Here is a 22667-nt window from a genome sequence, read left to right as displayed (position 1 = left end):
TCCTACTTTGTTCTTCTTTCTTAACATTGCAGCTGCTATTCGGGGTCTTTTGATTGATATTTTTGAGGTTGGGCTCTGCTGGGCTGTTGGTGCTGTTCTGCTGGGGTCAGCTGTGCCCCAGAAAGTATCCAGCCTGCAGAGTAATTCTGCCACAGCCTGGTGGACAAGCAGAAAAATGGGCAAGAAGTTGTTGTATTACAATTAGCTTTCTTTTAATTTTGTACTTTCTATTCAAGTATACTTTAGACAATATTCACATGTATATATAACTTTAATATGTTTTTGAATTACAATTGAATATAATAAGCTTAATATATTGAAAGTATACAACTTATGATTTTTTTCCTGATGCATGCACCAGATAATTTGTCATGATTAAAGACCATGTCCCTTACTAGTAATGTCTTTTCATGCTCTCTTTTTTATTTAAATTTTATTTATTTAGAGGGGAAGGTAGGAGAGAGGGAGAGAAATATCAGTGTATGGTTGCCTCTCGTGGGTCCCCTACTGGGAACTGGCCCGCAAACCCAGGCATGTGCCCCGACTGGGAATCGAACCGCAATCATGTGGTTCGCAGGCCTGCGCTCAATCCACTGAGCTACACCAGCCAGGGCTTTTCATGCTCTCTTGTGATATCTTTATTCTCCAAGTCTCCACTTCCTTTTTTAGTGTTAATAAAACTCTCATCAGCTTCTTTTATTATAAATTCATATACATTTTCAGGATTTTCCAAAATTTTTTTTATCATGAAGTATGTAATTTTAGGCCGAGGTTGGCTTCTTGACTCAACAAGATTATTTTGACATAGCTCTTTTTTTGAACTCTAGTTATCTGTCATTCTAAGGATGCATTGATTTTGATGATCTATTCACCCTTATGGCCATTTGTGTTGTTTCCAACTTTGGGCAGTAAACCTGCCATGAACATGAATGCCGAAAATCTTATAGGGCAAAGAATTAGTACTTATAAAACAAATAAATAGCTAGGGAAATGGAAGGTAAAGAGTTATCCCTGTAAGTCTGGTTTCAAGGTTCCACTGCTGCAGCAGCCCCATCCAGAGGTAAAGAAACACCCGCTTCTTCACATAAGGCTCTGTGTTTGCCACAGCCAATTCATCAGGCAACACAGTAACAGAAATAATGGTTCCATCTCAGTTCCAGTTTCTAAATTATGAACCAGTGCAGCTCAGAAACTGCATTTAATTCACATCTGGGTTCTTAATAACTAGGAGTAGGGGATAGGTAGTGTTTAACTTTTTGTTTCTTTGATATAAAAGGAAACCTAATAAAATGAAGCACATATGCCAGGTGCCCACAGACCACACATGACATGTCTCAGTCCACCTGCAGGCTGTGTGACTCCAGGTGAGTGACCCCATCTCAGTTAGCATAACTTCCCTCATATGATGTCATAAAAAATGTTTGACCTTCTTTCTTGGATTTTAGACAAGGATATCTAAATTTTCTAGAATTTTCTAAGTGATGTGGGTGCTAAAACTGCCTTTTGTTGTGATGAGGCAACTTTTGGCAGGCCTCTGGATAGTTGTAGAATCAAGGGAGATCACCAGAAAGACCAAGTTCTGGTAAGATGCTTTGAATTTTCAGCTGTCAATGTAATGAATGTTTGAACCTGAAAAGAATTTTTATGAGTCTTCTTGGGCCAAACATGGTGATACTTGTGAGAAGCAAAATCACAATGGACTGAGAAAATGTTCTGAAGAATGGCAATTTGCCACTTAGTTCATACAATACCTTCAAAGGCCAGGTCCTAAGGGGCTACATGAAATCCACTGGTAATAGATTAGAGATGTTGGGGAAAGAAAAGTGTAGGAATCTCTGAGATTGTTAAAGACTAACACAAATAAGGACTTCCGCCAAGATGGAGGCATAAGTGGAAACACTGTGCCTTCTCCCACAACCAAGTTTGAATACAACAAAGGTTTGGAGAAACAAAGACACAACCAAAGGACAGAAAATTGAATCCGACTACATCTAACCATTCAACGGGGACGGTAAGAGGGGCAGAGCCAGCAGCGAGCAGGGTCGGGCAGGACAGGTCCCCTGACCCAGGAGCGCAGGCAGCCCGGAACCAGTTGGGGTGCGGGGCAGACTGACCATGGTCGCACATTCGAGTACAGTGAGACGGACCACACAGGCCCCAGGGGGCGAGGGCTGACAGTGGTGGCACACTCGAGTGCAGTGGGACGAAACGCGTGGGCCCAGTGACGGCAGCAACTGTGGCACCGGTGAGGGCCGCGGCAGCAGGCGGCAGACCGGACGCCATAGTCCCTCTTTGACCCCACCCCCACATACAACATCACAACCCAGCAACTTAGTTGCCCTGTTCTAGTGAACACTTTAGGGCTCTGATCCTGCTATGGAACAGGCACGAACAGCCCAAAAGATGGCGCAAGAAGAACTCAAAGTCCCAGAGCCAATAACTCTAAGCGACCAACAGATTGCCAGCCTCTCAGAAGCCCAATTCAAGATACGATTTATCAGGATGCTCACAGAACTGGTAGATTATAGTCACAAATTAGAGGAACAAAGTCACAAATTAGAGGAACATATGAAGGCTAAACTAATTGAAATGAAGGAAGATGTCCAGGAAACCAATAGTGATGGAAAGGAAACGGGGACTCAAATCAATGGAATGGACCAGAAGGAAGAACAAAACATCCTACCAGAAAGGAATGGAAAATGAGAATTCAACAAAATGAGGAGAGGCTTAGGAACCTTCAGGACACCTTTAAACGTTCCAACATCCAAATTATAGCGGTACCAGAAGGGGGAAAGAAACAGCCATGAGTGGAAAACGTATTTGAACAAATAATAAAGAACTTCCCCAGTCTGGCAAAGGAAATAGACTTCCAGGAAATCCAGAAAGCTCAGAGAGTCCCAAAGAAGTTGGACCCAAGAAGGAACACACCAAGGCACATCATAATTACATTAGCCAAGACCAAAATGAAGGAGAGAATCCTAGAAGCAGCAAGGGATAAGGGGACAGTCACCTACAAAGGAGTACCCATCAGACTGTCAGCGGATTTCTCAAAAGAGACCTTACAGGAAGAAGGGGCTGGAAAGAAGTATTCCAAGTCATGAAATCCAAAGACCTACAGCCAAGATTGCTTTATCCAGCAAAACTTTCATTTAGAATGGAAGGACAGATAAAGTGCTTCTCAGATAAGGCCAAGTTCAAGGAGTTCATCATCACCAAGCCCTTATTATATGAAATGCTAAAGGGACTTATATAAGAAAAAGAAGATGAAAAATATGAACAGTGAAAGGACAGCAAACACACAGTTATTAACAACCACACCTAAGACAAAAGCAAACCAAGAGGACAGCTAGATCAGGAGTGGAACCATAGAAATTAAGAACACATGGAGGGTTAGAAACAGGGGGTGGGAGGGGGAGAAGGAGGGAGAGGGCACAGAAAATGACATGGATGGTGGGTGGAAAGTAGATAGGGGGGAGGGCGAGAATAGTGGGGGAAATATAGAATCCAAAGAACTTGAGACACGTGGTTATAAACTAAGGGGGGGAGAATGGTGGGGGAGGGAGGGTGTGGGTGGAGGGGAATAAAGGGGGGGAATAGAACAACTGTAATGGTATAATCAATAAAATATATTAAAAATAAAGACTAACACAAATAGACACAATTTTGAGGTTTGTTTGTACAGGAAAGTGAGCAATTAACAATGAACACAATATGGAACTGGAAAGCATTATGCTGAGTGAAATAAGCCAGGTGGCGAAAGACAAATACCATATGATCTCACCTTTAACAGGAATCTAAACAACAAAACAAACAAGCAAGCAAAATATGACCAAAGACACTGAAATACAGAACAGGCTGACAGGGACCAGAGGGGAGAGTGGAGAGAATCACAGGGGAAAAGGGGAAGGATTCACAGGAAGAAGTATAAAGGACACATGGACAATAACTAAGGTGGGGAGTGGAAATGGGAGGGAGGTGGGGAGCACTGGGGAGGCAGGGCTGGGAATATAAGACAGAAAACTGTACTTGAACAAGAATTAAATTAAAAAAAACAATGAACACAATAGCGATAGTAATGAGAAGGTATGTGGTCTCTGCTATAGTTGAGTGAGGTGTTCAGAAAACAGAAATTATCCTGACATTTTAAAGGTATGTTATGTTAGAGGCAAAAAGACAATGAACACTCAGTTGAGATAAAGATTTACTTTTGTCATGAAAGATATCAGTCTAGGACATGACTACCCACCATAACTCACTTTGGTTAAGAGTTTTAATGTCAGACCATCCTCTGTGGTTACTTAAGTTTATGTGTTTTACATCCCACCATGCAGGCCTTCCCTGAGCCTGTCAGGTTTAATGTGTGGCCCCTTTTTTGTCCACACTACTTTGGTCACAAATCAATCTAAAGCATACATTGGTGACCAATCTTTCAGTTAGACAATATTGTCATTGTCACAAGTGCTTAGAAGGGATTCTTAAGAAGTTTTAGTGGCAGCATTTGTCTTGCTGAACCATAAACCATTGGTGATGCAGCAAGACCTTGACCTTGGATGGAAGTCAAAGTCAAATGTTCTCAAAAGAGAAAAAGAGGTAAATGGGAGCAGTTAGTCCCCCAGGCGTTTATTAGACAAACACTCTGGATCATTTCTAACCTGTAAGCTGTCATGATCCAAGTTTTTCTGTCTCATTTCTCTGTATTTTGCACCTTGTATAAGATTTACTTACAGTTTGAGGGCACACTACAGACTAAAGCACTTTTAACAATCTGACCATGTGATTGATTCTTATTTACTATGGCCCACATATTATTAATTATTAATTAGTCAATATAAATCTGATTTCTGCTAGTTGTACACTTGGAAGCTGTAACCTTAAGATTTATTTGGGGACCAGGCTGTAAGACATATTGGTATTCTTGAGAGGGTGGCATTTAAAATGAATTCAATGAAATAATAGAATTCAATTGCCATATTTCAAGTGGGTCCGGGGAAAGTGGAGAATGTACATGGGCCTAGTTGAATGATTTTCCAGTGTCATATTTGGACAGACAGGACATCTGCTACAGACTTTATGAGCTATAGAAAGAAGTTTCTGATAAAACTTTCTGAAGTTTCTGAAAGAAGTTTCTGTTTACTTCCTGGAATCATATTTTTTAAAAACCCAATGTGTTAGCTCATATGCATGTTAAAATATCAATGATTAAGCCCCTGCAGGTAGGACTGGTTTCTGTTTGACACCATGTATGTTTGTCTGATTCCAAGTGGCCCCATTAGGGGTCAGACCCCCTTTTCTTTTTCTGCAGCGGCCCACTAGAACTGTAATAGAGTCTTTCATTGATTTAATAGGAAGCAACAAGTGTTCTCAGGTCAAAATAATCTGGCTGTTTGATACCGCCCAGCTACCTGCAGCATCAACTGAATGAAAACTGTTTGCTTTCATGGTAGCAGCCTTGGAAGTCTTCAACTTCTGATAACTGTTAATTATTTCAATTGACAATATATAACATCTAATAATTCTGCAACCTATTTTTCTCTCTTTAATGCACTTCCCCTGGAGGAAATTCAGAAGAATTGCTGCTTCCACAATGTTCTAGGTTTGTGAGATACACAAAGGGCATAGTGACTGTTAGTGCAAATATGGGGTATTTGATTTTTTGAAAATTGAGAAGCGTAAGTTAGAACAATTATTTTAGCTTGTTGAGAGTTTCCTACTTGGGTAAACAAAAACCTTTAATGGTGTCCATCATAAAAGTTCTTGCCTATCCAGTTTGGTAATATTATTGTTTATTGTTCATGGATTCATATGTAAAGCACATTAAGTCAGCATCAGCAAGGAGTTTCCTATGAACTGTCCCTGGAAACAAAGAGATGGTGAGTGGGAAAAATGCAGTCATGGATGTCTTTATTCTGCAAGGAAGGCAGCAAACTTGCTGTGATAAGACTGTTTCTTTGAGTTTAAAAAAATAGGTGCAGAAAGTAAGCAACTTGCAGAAGTGTTGAGTATGATGGGAATTCAGTGGACATTCAAAAGAATGAAAACATAAAAAAAGGAGAGGCCATAGCTATCTTTTCTGTTTGTTTGCATAACATGTCTAAAGCAGAAATGACTGCCACGCAGGAAGGGAGATCTTTGGCTTCTGAGTCTAATTGCTGATGATAATATTGCATAAGTTAAAGGTAATGTTTCTTTTTGAGTTAAATGTTCCTAAATATTTTTGTATGAGATGTTAGAAAATTTTTACTTAATATGTGTCAGAATGTGGGCTTTAGATAATATTTTAGAGATTTTACATCTTGTTTTTTTGGGGGGAGGGGACAAGTTCCATGAATTTGACTTTAATAAAACATATAAAAACTAGAAAAATTTTAAACTCAATTGTGACAATAGCCAGTAGAAACCAGCTAAGATTTTCTAAGATTTTTTCTATTTTAAAAGAGGGAAAAATAAGATTCCATTGAGTCTTTTGAGGCTAATTAATATCTATCTTTAGATGTGAGATGGTCAATCTATTTTATTTGAGGGAAACAAAATGTAAGCTTATTCTTTGAGACCTGCTAGCTGTTCTGAAAAGTAAATTGGTTTCTTTTTAAGTCTAGTAATATCCTAGAGCATAAAAGTAAATCAAATCTTAATCTCTGAGAGAAATAGGTGAGGCTCTCTGTATCTACCTGGGACATTTTAGTTCGGGTAAATTGACAATCTTCCCAAGTGAAGGCAAAGAGATATTGACTATATTATTTTATACTGAAGTGCTGAATAAGGCACTACATAAATTTATTACTGAAAAATGTTCGCAATCCACAGATGTGGATGATAATAAAGTATGTGGATCTGGAATCACAGGATATCTGAAAATACTATTTTATTTATAGCTCTGAGATTATGTTCTCCTCCTCCTTGTTTTCTGCCTCATATATTCTGTCACATGACCACTGCCAGCTTAAACATCAGGTGCTCCCATTAGTTCCAGTGTCAGAAAACTAATGTGAGTCTTCAAAACATTATTCTTCCTCCCAACCCTGTATCTCCATCCTCCACCCTCATGTCCATCCTCATGTGGATGAATGGCACCCCCACTTCACCCAAGAAGCTCCAGTGGCCTTTCATGAAAAAGGTAGGTCACACCCTCACACATATTATTCAGCTTCATTCTGAGCCTCTAAAATAAACTCTCCTGCACGGAACCTTAAGTCTCTTTAAAACATACAATGCCTAACACCCTCTCACCTCCCAGGCTTCACAATTTCTCATCTGACTCTGAGCAGACCCCATTCCTCCATGACTTCCCTCTGTGTTCACCTCTGCTCACACATAATCCACCTGTGGACAGGTCCCCAAGATTCTCAGTCCAACACACCAGAGCCACAGGGAGCAGGAAATGAATAGAACCAGAGAATATATTTATTTCCCATTTCCTAATTCTGGTTGCAGGCTCTTTAAGGACAGACATGTGGAAATTGCAAAAGGAACAAAGAAAATAGGGAATGAGGACAGTGATGCCTGCCCTGAGCTGCACGTCAAAGGGGGCTTGAGAGAGGCTCATTCAGTACATGCCTGTGAGTGGCTGACCGTAACAGAGACCTGCATGTTTGCTAGGTAGTTGAGTTTCATGATAGGATATCTATTATAATCTCTGTGATCTTGTTTCTTGAAAGTGCAGTGCAAAATATGTGGAATGAGTACACGGTTGATAGTTAGGGCATTGAAATACGTCCTTTCATGCTGACACAGATTCATGGATTCTGAGCCAAGGTTGCTTGGAGGCAACGTTGGGACCCAGGGGGATCTGTGAAATCAGGTCATTGTCAGCTGTGAACATCCAGTCAGAAGAGAGACAAGACAATTGCAAACATTTTCTTCGTAATTAAGAAAATAAGGAAAAAATTGAAAGATGTAGAAATATGTTATGGATTGACACTTTGAGTAAGATGTCATGATCAGCTAGTACAGGGAGGTTATGTTAAAGAGAAACCTGCATGAAACAAGTTAGAAATAAAAGTAAAACTTTACTAAGGTTAATGCAACAGGGCAGTGAGAGAGAACTTAACACTCCTGATACAAAGGCTGGAAGGTTTTAGAACAGAAGGAACCATGGGAATGAATGTGTATTTCCTAGTTGACTTTAGACAAAAAGTAGTGAAACTTTCCATAAAACATGAAAAGGAGGTCATTTTATGTTTTGGTTGTAAAGCTCCTCAATTAAGGTAGGTTTCTACTCTTCTTCAGAGACTGGCACACCAGGAAGATTGAAAATCAATGTAGTGGGCCTGATATTTGAGGCAGATATTCTTTGGTTCTTAACACTGGCAAGAAGTTTTCAAAAACACTTAGGTATGTATCAAAAAGCCAGATAAAGAATCAGCCATCACCAAATTGCAACCACATTTTCAATAGAATCGTCTGAAAAAAATAGAGGTTAGAGGCCTGTAGTCAGGAAGAACTTGTCTAAAGTTTCCTGACTGTGAGGGAACATTAAGTCCTCTAGGTCATAACACAAATGCCATCTTCTCAGTGGAGGGACCCCCAACTAAATCTCTTTCAGTCAAGACTCAGTTTGCATCTCCTTCAGCTCCTGTAATTTATTAAGGGGTGCCAGTTCTGAGCGATGTAGGCACAGGGGCAAAATAGATGAGATTTCTTGAAAAGAGCCAGGATTTCATTTCTCCAGATGGTGTACATTTATACTTCTCTGCACTCACCTTTTATTTTATCTTATTTTTTGCTCAAACATCATATAAAGTGAGCAAGAGTATTCTTGATTCTACAAGATGGCTGTTGTAATTCACTTTGTCCTGATTAGTTACTGAAGTGAAGAGAAACTGACATTTACCACATTGTTTGTTCTAATGCAGATTTTTCTATAGAATATAAGATGGGAAATTTTTACCTTTTATTTTTTCATGTAATATTGTTCAGTTATAGCTGTCCTGCCTTTTCCCTATCGCTCACACCTATGCCCCACCCCACTCCCACAGTCAATGCCCATCATTGTATATGCCCATGAGTCCTCTATTCATGTTCCTTTGCTTGCCCCTTTCTTATCTTTCCCCTGTTATACCCTTCCTCCCTTCCCTCTGGCCACTATCAGATTGTTCTTCATTTCTAAATCTCTGGTTCTATGTGGCTCATTTGTTTGTTTTGTTGGTTAGGTTCCACTTATAGGTGAGATCATATGGTATTTGTCTTTCACTGCCTGCTTTATTTCTCTTAGCATAACACTCTCCAGCTCCACCCACGCTGTCAAAAAGGGTAGGAGTTCTTTCTTAGTTTCTGCTGTGTAGTAATCCATTGTGTAAATGTACCAGTGTTTTTTGACCCACTCATTTACTGATGGGCACTTAGGTTGCTTTCAGCACTTGGCTATTGTAAATTGTGCTGCTATGAACATTGGGGTGCATAGGTTCTTTTGAATTGGTGATTCAGTATTCTCAAGGTATAGTCATAGCAGTGGAATCACTGAATCAAAAGGCAGTTCCATTTTTAGTTTTCTGAGGAAATTCCTTACTGTTTTCCACAGTGGCTACACCAGTCTGCATTCCCAGCGGTAGTGTACTAGGTTCCCTCTTCTCCACAACTTTTCCAGCACTTCTTGTTTTTTAACTGATTAGTGATGGCCATTCTGGCTGGTGTGAATTGGTATCTCATTGTGGTTTTAATTTGCATCTCTCTGATGGCAAGTGATGCTGAGCATCCTTTCATATACCTTTGGGCCCTTTGTATGTGCTCCTTGGAGAAGTGTCTGTTCAGATCCTCTGCTCCATTTGTCAATTGGATTGCTTGCCTTCCTGGTGTGGAGTCATGTGAATTCTCTACATATTTTGAGATCAAAACCTTGTCTGAGGTAACATTGTCAAATATGTTTTTCCATATGGTTGGTTCCCTTTCCATTTTGCTGATGTTTTCTCTAGCCATGCAGAAGCTTTTTAATGCAATAACCTCCCATTTGTTTATTTTTTCCTTTATATCTCTTGCCCTAGGAGATGTATCAGTGAAAATATTTCTGGGTAAGATATCTAAAATTTTCCTGCCAGTGTTTTTCTCTAGGACTTCTTTGGTGTCACAACTTCTATTTAAGTCTTTTTTCCATCTTGACTTTATTTTGGTGTATGGTGTAAGTTGGTGTCTAGTTTCATTTTTTTGCATGTACTTGTCCAGATCTCCCAACACCACTTATTAAAGAGGATATTTTTACTCCATTTTATGTTCCTGCTACTTGTGTCAAATATTAATTGACCATATAGACATATATTTATTTTATGAGCTCTGTATTCTGTTCCATTGGTCTATGTGTCTGCTTTTATGCCAGTGCCACACTGCTTTTATTACTGTAATATAGTTTGATATCAGGCATTGTGTTCCCTCCTACTTTGTTCTTTTTTCTCGAAATTACTGATGCTATTCAGGGTCATTTATGGTTCCACATATATTTTTAAATGTTTGTTCTACATCTGTATAATATGTCATTGGTATTTTGATAGAGAAGGTGTTGTATCTATAGATTGCCTTGGGTAGTACAGGCATTTTAATGATGTTAATTCTTCCAATCCATGAACATGGTATATAGTTCCAGTTATTTGTGTCTTCCTTAATTTCTTTCTTCAGTGTTGTGTAGTTTTCTGAGTACAGGCCTTTTACTTATGTGGTTAAATTTATTTCTAAATATTTTAATTTTTTTGTTGCTATAGTAAATGGGATGTTTTTCCTAATTTCTGTATCTGATATCTCATTGTTGGTGTACAAAAAATGCCTTTGATTTCTGAATGCTGACTTTGTGTCCTGCCATTTTTCCAAGTTCATTTATTATGCCAAGAATTCTTTTGGTGGAGTCTGTGCGGTTTTCTATGAACACTATTATGTCATCTGCAAACAGAGACAGCTTTACTTCCTCCTTTCCAATTTGGATGCCCTTTATTTATTTATTTTTTGCCTAAACACAGTGGCTAGATCTTCCAATACTATGTTGAATAGAAGTGGTAAAAGTGGACATCCTTGTCTTGTACCTGATCTTAGTGGGAAAGCTTTTAGTTTCTACCTGTTGAGTGTGGTATTGGCTATAGGCTTCTCATATATGGCCTTTATTATGTTGAAGTATGCTCCCTCTACTCCCACTTGGCTAAGTGTTTTAATCATAAGTGGGTACTGTACCTTATCAAGTGCTTTTATAGTATCTATTGATATGATATGTGGTTTTTGTCTTTTGCATTGTTTATATGGTGTTTTACATTTATTGATTTGTATCTATTGCACCATCCTCACATCCCTGGGATGAGTCTTAATCCATCATGTTGTATGATCTTTTTAATGTATTGGTAGATGTGATTTGTTAATATTTTGTTGAGGATTTTTGTATCTATGTTCATCAGCAATATTGGCCTGTAGTGTTCTTTCTTTTTTGTGTCTTTATCTGGTTTTGGAATTAGGAAAATACTGGTCTCCCTCTTCTTGGATTTTTTAAATAGTCTTAGTAGGATAGGGGCTAGCTCTTCCTTCAATGTTTTGTAAAATTCTACTGTGAAACCATCTTGTTCAGGGCTTTTGTGTGTTGGGAGTCTTTTGATTACTGCTTCAATTTCACTAGCTGTCTATTCAGGCTTCTATTCTATTCTGTCTATTCAGGCTTTCTGTTTCTTAACTCAGTTTTGGAGAATTATATATTTCTAGAAATTTGTCTATTTCATCCAGCTTCAAATTTCTTGGCATATATTTATTCATAGTAATTTCGTATGATCCTCTGTATTTCTGCATTGCTTGTAGTTTCACTTGTTTCATTTCTGGTTTTATTCATTTGGGTCATCTCTCTTTCTCTCCTTTTTTTGATGACTCTGGTTAAAGGCTTGTTGATTTTGGTTATCTTTTTAAAGAAGCATGTTTTAGATTTATTGATCCTTTGGATTGTTATTTTGAGTTCTACATCATTTAATTCTGCTCTGGTCCTGATTATTTCCTTCCTTCTACTCTCTCTGGAATTTTAACAGCCTCTTGATATTAGGAAGCTTCACCCTCACACCTCACCTGCAATCTCCCTAGTTTTGGGTGATGTCCTGTTCTCTAAGAAGTGACAAAATAGCCATCAGGTCAAACCTAGCTTCATAAAGAGTGAGTTAATTTGCAGCTTTGTGGACATCAGTCTTAACTGTCACACTTGAATCAATCCTTATTTATATTACTGATGATTCTAATTATATTCTATTAATAAATTGAACAGAATAATGCTAGACTTATGCAAATGAATTACTGCCATGAAAATAAGAATACTCAAGAAGAAGTTAGAATTTAGGGAAAGAAGATAGAATTTAGGGAAACAGAGAGAGATCAGTGTTACTACCCACATACGTATCTTTTAGCTGCTTTTTGTTGTCCACAACAATGTCCAGGTGCCCTCCACGTGACCCCTGGAAAAGGACAGAAATAGAATTCTTGCAAGCTCATTACATGCTCCCACTGGACATCATATGACAACTGCCCATTCTCTGAGGGACAAGGTGTCTTCTGCACTGTAAAGATGGTGCATCTCAGACCAACCAAATGTGGGATCTGATATAAAATGTAACCTTAAGTCAAATAAAAGGACAATGTCGACTTTTATCATTGAGCATTTATTGACTCAATGTAAGTGTTCTAATTTTGTTTTATTTTCACAGCAAATATATTTAAAAACAGCAAAAGATTTATTCAGAGTTTAATAACAGGTAAAGACAGAAACATCATTTATATTTTAGGCCCAGATTGAGGGGCTCACATTCAAAGAAATTATGGGGTTGGTGGCACCACATTGAACATTCCCATATTATTTCTCCTGACAAGGTCTATGGTGAAGGTTATGTGGCCACAGGACAGCATCAACCTCTTAAAGAGCCACAGGTCTTTGTGGTTGTAAAACCACTGAGTGGAGCTCACAACTGTGTAGCAGCAAGCAGCACAGTGTCAAATTCTCTGTGACTGGGGTTGCTAGCTAGAACGTTGGCACTCTCCTAGGCTCTGTACAAAAACAGAGGTTGTGGCTAATAGAGAGTGGTCTTGGGACCTGGGGTCACTATGCACCTTCTGACATCTCAGCCACTCACACTCCACAGTTAAGTTTGTAAAGGTCATCTGAGGATGTTTTTCAACTCTGCAGAAAAATGATTGCCTTTGTTGAGATGACAATGTGTAAAGAGAGGGCTGGATATCTTCTCTGACCCCAGATTACTCTAGAGTGAGCTCTGAAATGTGTTCATGGACATCTACGTACTTTCAGCACAGGGAACCCCTATGCAGCCATGTGTCCTATAACATCACCATTGGGTAGATTTTTCCTTTCAAAACCTATCATTAATCTTTTCCTAGAAGTTATTTGACTTGAAAAATATCAGGTTCCACTCCTAATATAAATGTTTGTGTATGTCAGGGAAGGCAGGTTTATACCCTTTGTCCAAATCTGGGGAGAAAAAATTTTATAGTTAGTAGGAAGCCATTTATCTCTCATTAAATAATTTGTTATGCAATAAAGATAATCCAACGTAGTGTTCATGTCCTTGTATATGAAAACGTTTTATATAAAATTTTATTTTTTTCAGTTTGAATAGGGCTTTACTTTCTGGCTTGAAAATTGATAAACATGCTGAAAGAACTCTATGGAGAGAAGTTCTTATGTTTTTAACAAAAGACAGGTACAGAAGGAATAGAAGAAAACTACTTGAGACAGTAAAGGCCACACATGAGAACCCATAGTTAACATGATACTCCATAAAGAGACATCAAACTGTTAACAAAATTGTGAACAAGATGAAAGTAACTTTTTTCCACTTATTCAACATAGTACTGGGAGCCCTAGATGGAACAATTAGGCAAGAAGATGACCTAAATGGTATTCAAATTTGAAAAAAAAAGAAAATTATCTCTTCAAGAGACAACTCCATTTTATATGTAAAAAACACCAAACATTCTGCCCTCCACCCCCCAAAACACTGTTAGAACTAATGAATTCCACCAAGTTGCAAAAGGCAAAATTAAGATCATAACAACAATGTACAAACTCAAGATGCAATTAAGCAAACCATTTCATTTACAATAACATCAAAGAGAATAAAATACTTAGGAAAAACTAACCAAGTATGTGGAAGATGTATGTACTGAAAAGTACCAAACTTCTTGGAAAAAAATAAAATTAAAAAACCAGATAAATACAAAAACCCTGTGTTTATGGATTAAAAAATTTCCAATTATCTACATATTTGATAAAATTATATCAAAAACCTAACAACACAGCATGCTCCAAAGACACCTGGCCTCTACCCGCTTCCAACAGGGACCCCAGCAACCACTGCCAGGCTTCTCCTCAGCCTCAACTCAATGACTCTTTCATGGGCACTGACTGCCATTTGCAGCCTGAGGATTAGAAAACTTGGGGTACTGAGGAAGCAACATTTTGCATTTCTGTGGAGCTTCTGGTGATGCTTAATCTCCCTGATTCATACCCACCTTGGGAGAAGAAGAGTAACAGCGTCACTGTGGTCTGACCTTGACACTAAGAACTTTAGCTTACACTAAGAAAACTGACATTTATCACAAACAAGCAACATATAACCAGAAACATTGAGATAAAGAACAAATTGACAGCAACTAAAGGGGAGAGGGGAGGGCAATAACGGGGGAAATAAGGGGAACGATCATCCAGGAACATGTGTAGAGGACCCATGGACAAAGCCAAAGATGGGAAGGAGTGAGGGTGGGAGGTGGGGGAGGATGGAGTGTGGAAAAGTGGTGGTGGGAAATGAAGGCAACTGTATTTGAAAAACAATAAAAAATGGCAAAAAAAGTTGAAAACTGACATTCCTGCGCTCAAGCCTGTGCACTCACCCCACATCCGGTTGCCCACCTTTCCTACCATTTCCCCTCTTTCATCTGCTGCTATGCCCCTAACTTCTTCCTTCTTTGGTAACATTTCCCTCCTCCTCTGCAAACATCAGTCAGACTGCATGGACCCCATGCCTTCCCAACCTCCCTGGCTTTCTAGAAATTTCACTTCTCAGTGTCTGAGAGTCTTTATCCCAACCCTGGTCTTCCTCTAATTCCTTTCACATGATCCCATTTCCCATTTCCCTGGGCCCATCAAGCCCTACAACTTGGGCTACTGTGCTCTTGGCAATAAATGGGAGCTAATTTCTCTGGTATCTCCGTTTAGGCTTCCATTCTCTCATCATCTACATTCTCACATGCCCACCCCCTCTACCACTCTGTGCTCTAACTTTTTTCCCTCCATATATACAACAGCACACTCCCTTTGATTCCCCAAATGAAATATTTGGTTTCAGTATCAAAGACACTTATCTCAGTCTTCGAGGATCTTATTTTTTCCCATAAATTCATTTTGCCTCTCAAGACTATATCCATATTTGTAAGAATTGTTATCTCTTCTTCTCTACCCCAATTTTCCAATTCCAGTGACTCTCTCATTGGTAGGTAGGCCCCCCAACACGACCTTACCCACAATACAGGAACCTCAGCCTCTTCCTGAAAATCTGCACCACTCCCTATTTCTTATGTACTCTCTTCCTCCTAAACCAAGATAGCCACACACACAGTTCCTCTGTGCCCTTCTTTTCCAATCATTAAAATTTTTCTTCCATTTTTGCCAGGACTCTTATTCCTTCTTTTTGTTTTCAAGTTTTTTATTTATTTTATTTTTAGACATGATAAGAGAGGGAGAAAGAGAGAAAGAGAAACATCAATGTGTGGTTATCTCTTGAGGCTCCCCTACTGGGAATTTAACTGACAACCCTCTGGTTTGCAGGCTGGCATTCAATTCACTGTGCCAACCAGCCAGGTCTTACACCTTCTTATATCCCTGGCAGCACCCTGGTTTCTAAAGTTCATCTGGCCTAGAGATCTGTGTAAGATTTTGATGTATGGTCAAAAGCAACCAGAGCCAACAAAGCTCAAGACAATTAAGAAAATAACATCTATTTTCTAATACTGTGCATCCTATTTGTGGACCGCCTGTGAGACAGGCACACAGAATTTATAAAAATGGTAACAAAAGCCAAGATTGTGTTTTGTAATGTGGGTGCACCCCAGAAATTTCTGACTGATCACAGGGCACTAAAGGCATTGGGTGCACATGACCAAAAACTGGGGACACACCCCATTGTCTTTTTAAGGAGTTATTACATTCCATGCAGTTAAGTTTTTAAAAAGATTTTATTTATTTGTTTCTAGAGAGAGGGGAAGGGAGGAAGAAAGAGAGGGAGAGAAACATCAATGTGTGGTTGCCTCTTGTGTGCCCCCTGACTGGCTCACAACCCAGGTATGTGCCTCGACTGGGAATTGAACTGGCAACCTTTTGATTCACAGGCCAGCTCTCAATCCATTGAACTACACCAGCCAGGGCTCAAAGTTTCCAATATTATTAATAAAAGAACAGAAATGCACTGAACTTATGGAAATAGTTCTATTGACATATAAATAAGAATACCCAAGACCTTAGAAATCTTTTGAAAGACATCAAAGAGAAAGACAAAGATCAGTGTTGCTACTGACATGGGGCTCCTCTTGTCCATTCCCATTGTCTACAGCTGTGACCAAGTGCCTCCACACGTTTGCATGGAGAAGGGACTCTGCTCAAATTCTATGAGCTCATCACCTGCTCCCACTGATTATTACATGACCACTACTCATCCTCTGGAGGACATGATGTCACCTTCAAGGGAACAAATGAAATCAACCCGAGATGAGAATTGGTATGAAAAGTGACCTTAGTTAAAAAATAATGACAATGTATGCTCGCATTTTTTGTGTTTATTGATTTAATGCAAATCTTTTAAGTACTATTCATCTTCAGCAATAATCTATTATAATGTTGCAAACAATTAATTAGGATTTAATGACATAGGAGGAAAGAAGGGTCACTCAGATTTCACATTCAGCCTAAGGGGCCAGCTTTCAGTAGACCTGATGGGGTTTGACACTTCACATTGGTAAATCCCAGCATCTTCCCTCTTGACGGGGTCTATGGTGAGTCTTCGTTGGTCTGCAGACACTTTCACTGGATCCCTTAAATGCAGATTCATGCCATTGAACAACCAGTGGATGAAGAGTCCATTTGTTTTACAGGTAAAGACCACGGTATCCTTATTCTCTCTGACTGTGGTGTTGCTGGCTACAAGGGTGGCCATTATCACAGGCTCTGTGGGGAAACAGGGAATGTGACTGATTAAGAATGGGCTTGAGACCTAAGAATAGAGCCATGCTACTCACTCAGATCTCAGCCACTCACAACACACCTTGAGCTATGTTATGGCCACCAGAGTATGTTCCAAACATTTACAGAAGGATAATTGTTTAAGTTCAGGTGAAGTTATGTAAGGAGAGAGCTTCAGCTACTCTCTGGCCCCATATAACCCCAGGGTGATTCCATACATATTCCCTCAGTCATCTCTGTTAGCAACTCACAAAACCTCTCTCCAGCCCATACATCCAATAACCTCATCATCAGATAGATTTTTTTTGCTCATGAGCTTTTATTGATCTTTTCCTAGGACTTCTTTTTTTCCCACAAAACATCAGGTCCCTTGGCTCCTTAATCAAACTTTTATCCATGTTGTGGAAGGCAGGCTTACCACCATATCCATCTCTGGAGCCAAGGAAGTTTACAGTAAGTGGAAAAGTATTTAGCTTCTGTTAAATAATTTATTAGGCAGTAAAGACTGTTCAATGGAGAGATGACAGTCTTTTCAACAAACTGTGTTATGCAGCAATGTTTGCATGCAGACAAGTGACATGGGTCACTGTCTGACACAACACACAAAAATTCAGTCAAAGAGAAAATTCTAGAGGTTAGACCCAAAAGTATAAAATGCTTAGAAAAAGTACAAGGAGAAGCACTATGGCATTGATTTGGCAATAAGTTTTATGAATATGAAACTAAGAACAAAGGTAAAAAATAGACAATTTGGATTTTGTTAGGAGGAAAATTTTTTCTTCATCAAAAACATAAGTCTAAAGGTGACATATGAAATTGCAGAAAATATTTTTCAAGTCATATGGAAAACAAAAGGTTAATATCTAGAATATACAAAAATCTTCTACAATTCAATAGCCACCACAAGACCACATAAATTGACTTAAAACTGGACAAAACACTTAAATAGATATTTCTCCAGAGAATATATAAAACTTGCCAATAGACACAGAAAAAAATGCTCAACACCACTATTATTTACAAAAATTAAAATCAAAACTCTTCAGGTTGCATTTGTTGCTTGTGATGTTGGTGTGGTTAACTTTGCTCTGAAGGCAAGAGAAAGAAATTGTCCTGTATAGTACATTCATTTCTCCAAAATTTCTTCAACCAGAGTTGGCGTCTCTCACCTCTCACTGTCAACTGCAGTCTTTGAAACAACAAGGCAGGTCTGTGTATCACATGGCAAATGCATGGACATCTGAGCACTCACATAATGTATGGCCTCCAGCTACATGTCTGAGGGAAAGTACAGGCTTTCTCAAGTGTCATTTATGTGTCAGTGTTTGGTTATGGAAAGACATAAGGCTGGGAGTCAGATGCATCCCTGTACTTCTGGTTCTTCAATGACCAGCTTAATGTCTGGTTGATCAGAAGCATTTTCTTGCAGCTTCACAGACTTCTGTTGCCCATTTGAGGTGTGTTTGTATGAAACGCCATTCTCAGGACATCCTTGAGATTGGGTTTGAGCAGAAATAATGCATAAAGACCAGAAGCAAGAAAGTGGTAAGCGTACTACTTAGGCCTCTGGCCCAAGAGGTGTGACAGATCTTTCAAGGTGAGTGTGACTGAAATGAATTGATAAGTGAATTGATAAATTCAAGCAGTGAATTGATAAATGATAGAGCAGGATCCAAGAAATGATTTAGGAAAGAGGAAGAAGGACAGGCAGTAGCTATGTTCTCTGCCCTTGTTCATCAGTCATTTTCTCTTCCATGAGGGCAGGTGAGGACTTGTGCAAATGCAAAACTAGTGTCTATAGCAAGCCAGGAGCATTGACTTGGTGAAATTCTGGCACTTGTGGGCAATTTGTGTGAGATGTCTATGAGATAGAAATTTGGGAAAAACTGAAATTTCTCTGTATGTGAAAATTATCATTATCACCACAGAGCCTAAGACCATTTTCAAGAAAGACTATTTTATTAGAGAAAAGAAAAGCATCTGAAATGGTGGTCTTAGTTCCTGGAGGCACAGAAAGCCTGTCCCTCATGGCAAGAATTTAAAGGACTCTGTATCCAGGTTCCATGGTCTGAAGAAATTTTGGATCATTCATTCATTCATTCAATCTCTATTTATTTCTTCCTATTTCATCCAAAGCAACTAAGTGTTTGTTACATGTTGCTCCCCCAATTTGTTTCAGGAGTAGAGTGGGGAGTGGGGAGTAGAGAAGGCAAAGTCTTTCCTTTATATCTGCTGGGGATAACTCCACCAAAACAGGAAGCAAATAAGTAAGTGATGTCAACTCCACTGCAGGGAGGTGTGGAGAATTTACCTGAGGGGGAGACCTGTTTAGCGACTTTGATTATTAGAGAAGGTAATTTGGTTCTAGAGTAAAAGTACATTATTTACCCTTTTTTTCACTACACAGATAAAAATGTATTCTTATGAGCTCAGGATACCTAAGACAAAAGGATCTGCACCAATTCCTTATTTTAAGAAACCAAAGACACCCTCATATGATCTCCAAGGTAGGGGAATTAAGTCTGTGGCTACAAACAGACCTGGAGAGACTCTGATCAGCTGCTCATATTCTGTGTGATTCTGCTTTAGTGACTGTATCTCCCAGTGCCTTAACTTATTCTCAGTGGATATTTGGCTGCCAAGTTTTCAGTGTATGAACTGTAAAATACTTACAGCATCTGACCTAAACCTTGGGAGGAAAGAGCTGCTCAAATAAGAGGCATCTGTTACTGATCAACTCCAAGAGCGAATCCCCTGGGCTGATCCCTAGTAAATGAGGAGCTTCCAGGAGCATCTTTGTTTCTCAGTTTGTCTCTGGGGATGCTGCCTTTCTTCTGAATCTTCCTAAATCCCCCAGGACAGTCAGCTATTTCCAAGGACATTGTCTAACTGTGCTCTCCACACACAGATTCAAGTGATATCAAACTCCATTTCTACCAAGATGTGGTTCTTAGACCAGAGCCCCAACTCGTGACCACCTCAGAAGCCTTGTGAATTGGGCACCCATTAAACCATTTCACACTTTGCCCTTTGGAAGAGGCCAAACCCAACGTGGCACAGGCTCACCAGATTCCCTGGATTCAAGATCCCTGGGACAGTGTTCTTTCTGGAGAGGGGTCTCTCAGCTGAGCTCTGTGTGAATTTCAGGAGGCTCTCAGACTATGATGTGATCTAGTACATCAGGGTCATTCTCAGGGTCAAGTTTATAAGAAGATGCTCAGGGAGCTTAACTAAAATTGGTTTCCCTCTGCTGAATTATTTTCATTAGACTGATCCTTCTGTCTGCATTGAGTGTCTGCAGGGCTGCAAGTTGGGAAGGGAACTGAGATCTTGGGAAGTTTGTCTACAGTCTGTGTGTCCAGCACTAAATCCCAAAATCCAACCTGAAACAAAATGTGGCATGGAGCGGCATGGAGACAGAGTTCAGGGCTGTCTGCCCTGTGTGTGAAGCAGAATTCACCCCACCTGATGCCCAGAAGTCAGAGAGCAACCACTCACCATATACAGTAAGCCTTCCAAATCCTATTTCCTTTTTTGGATCTGGAAGGAAGACTACTACAGTGTATATTCCTGCATCACTTTTGGAGACCTTCTTTATCAGCAAGGATCCATCAAAGTTTATTTCCTCTCGACCACTAGATTTAGGACCTTTTATATGCCTTCTTATGTCTCTTTCATAGTATTCAATTACACGTTTGTTGCTCGCACCTTCCCCTTTATACCACACGAAGCCTTCAGAATCGGGAGGCTTATTGCGGATGCGTAGAATCACATCCTTCCCTTCGGCAGCATAGGTTGGCACAATAGCGAGTTGGGCTGTGGTGGGCTGGCACCAGAAGGTTAAGAGTGAGACTAGGAAATAAGACAAAAATAAGATCTATGTTTGTATGTGTTCCTCATGATGGAAAGATGAGTCCCTGAATCCTGAGCAGGTTTCTTTATCTCTCAGCCTTGGTCATCATGTGAGTGTGGGCCTCCCATGGTCAAGGTCAACAGCATGGCCCCCATTACTTCAGCACCTCTGAAGCTGGTATTTTGTTCTGTTTCAAATACTCCTTGCTCACCCCCTCACTGTGCTAGTATTCCTTCTGACACTCAGGCATTTTTGAGAGACACTTTTCCTGGCTACCTCCTCTAAAAATCCTGTCTTTACTTTTGATCAGACCCTATTCTGTTTTGTTTCATGGCACTTGTGGATACCTGACATCACATCTAGATCCTTCCTTTCCCCTCTCTCCTCCTGAACATGGGCTCAATGAAATCAGGGCCTGTTCTCATCTTGTACCTCCAATGACTTCAACAGGAAGCAAATACATGGAATGAAATGAATGAACAATCCCAGGGTTGTACCTTGTGAGGTGTATTTGACCATTTCTGAAGTTGATGGTAAAGACAATATCTAGCACCCCTCGTTAGGTATTTTTCTGGTGTTTTCTGACATAAGTCACTATTACCATTATCCGTTTCCATAATTCAATAGTCAATGTTGACTAAGAGAAAATGAACAGCAATTGAGGTTTTCCTACCTTTCACCACTTCCAGATTATGAGATTTTCCTCTAGCCGAGTCCCCTTCCTCATCCTACTCAGCTCCTTTGTCCTTCACCCTCAGGTCCAGACAGAAGCCTTCCCTCTTTTCTCAGAGCACTGGTCTCTTCATTAGATCCCAGCCAGTCTCTGTGTCAGATCCCTAGCCAACCCCAAGGAATTGTCTCCTACTTATGAACCACCAGGAGCTCTTGCCAGCGGACAAGTCCTCTGTGGGTAAAGACTGAAAGAGACCCCATGGTGTCTGCTATCTTCTCTGTGGATTCCACTTTGAGAGAAGCTTAAGGTTCAGTGAGGCTCACAGGCACCTCTGCCCAGAATGGTGCAATTTGCTATGTGTCTTGCCTGGGGCACTGAGCTTTATACAGGGGCATGTTTGCTGTTCTTGTCATGTGAGATGGGGGCAGGGTTTATCCCCAGGACTCTCCCACTCCCTGCCCTTATTCTGCCACCCTTGCTCCTACTTACCAGTACTGCTCCTCTATTTGTTGTTATTTTGGTTTCCTGGGCACTCCTGAGGCATTTCAACACCACTCAGATGCATCCACAGGCACAAATGCACACAGGCATATAAACACACACACACACCCACTCTCATGCAGTGTTTGGAAAAGCAGAAGCCTGGAGTGACTGGGTTTCAGGCATTCTCCACAGCTCCCTGTCAGGTGTGCAGTAGCCAGCAGTAGTCTCATGGTTCTCTTTCTGTCACATTTGCCCCTTCCCTTCAGAGCAGGTGTCCTTGAGCTATGGCAGAAAAACCTGTCATAGTGAGGTCTCCCGTGACTGCATCAGGTCACCTATGAAACTTAGTTATCATCGCAATGTCCACCTGACACCTTAAAAATGCAGCTTAATTTTTAAATCCATTTCAAATCCAGCTAATGTTGGTGCCTGTTCAAAATGAGACCTCTTGATATGAAGGTAGAAGCACCTCTCCTGCC

General features: G+C 40.0%; 1 protein-coding gene across 1 annotated transcript; it reads right to left on the bottom strand.

Annotated features, from left to right (window-relative positions):
• Positions 1-16822: 16822 nt before the first annotated feature.
• Positions 16823-21551, bottom strand: LOC118986575 (carcinoembryonic antigen-related cell adhesion molecule 21-like). Its single transcript, XM_037045536.1, has 3 exons — positions 21530-21551; positions 20678-21031; positions 16823-17164 (listed from the first exon to the last, which is right to left on the bottom strand). Exons 1-3 carry the CDS (start codon positions 21549-21551, stop codon positions 16884-16886), a joined length of 657 nt encoding a protein of 218 aa, XP_036901431.1. The 3' UTR covers positions 16823-16883.
• Positions 21552-22667: the final 1116 nt, after the last annotated feature.

Source organism: Sturnira hondurensis, unplaced genomic scaffold, assembly GCF_014824575.4.
Source record: "Sturnira hondurensis isolate 20B ecotype Veracruz unplaced genomic scaffold, ASM1482457v3 Scaffold0004327, whole genome shotgun sequence".
Taxonomy (NCBI): domain Eukaryota; kingdom Metazoa; phylum Chordata; class Mammalia; order Chiroptera; family Phyllostomidae; genus Sturnira; species Sturnira hondurensis.
The sequence above is the reverse complement of the archived record's forward strand: the minus strand, read 5'-3'. Positions and strand labels throughout refer to the sequence as shown.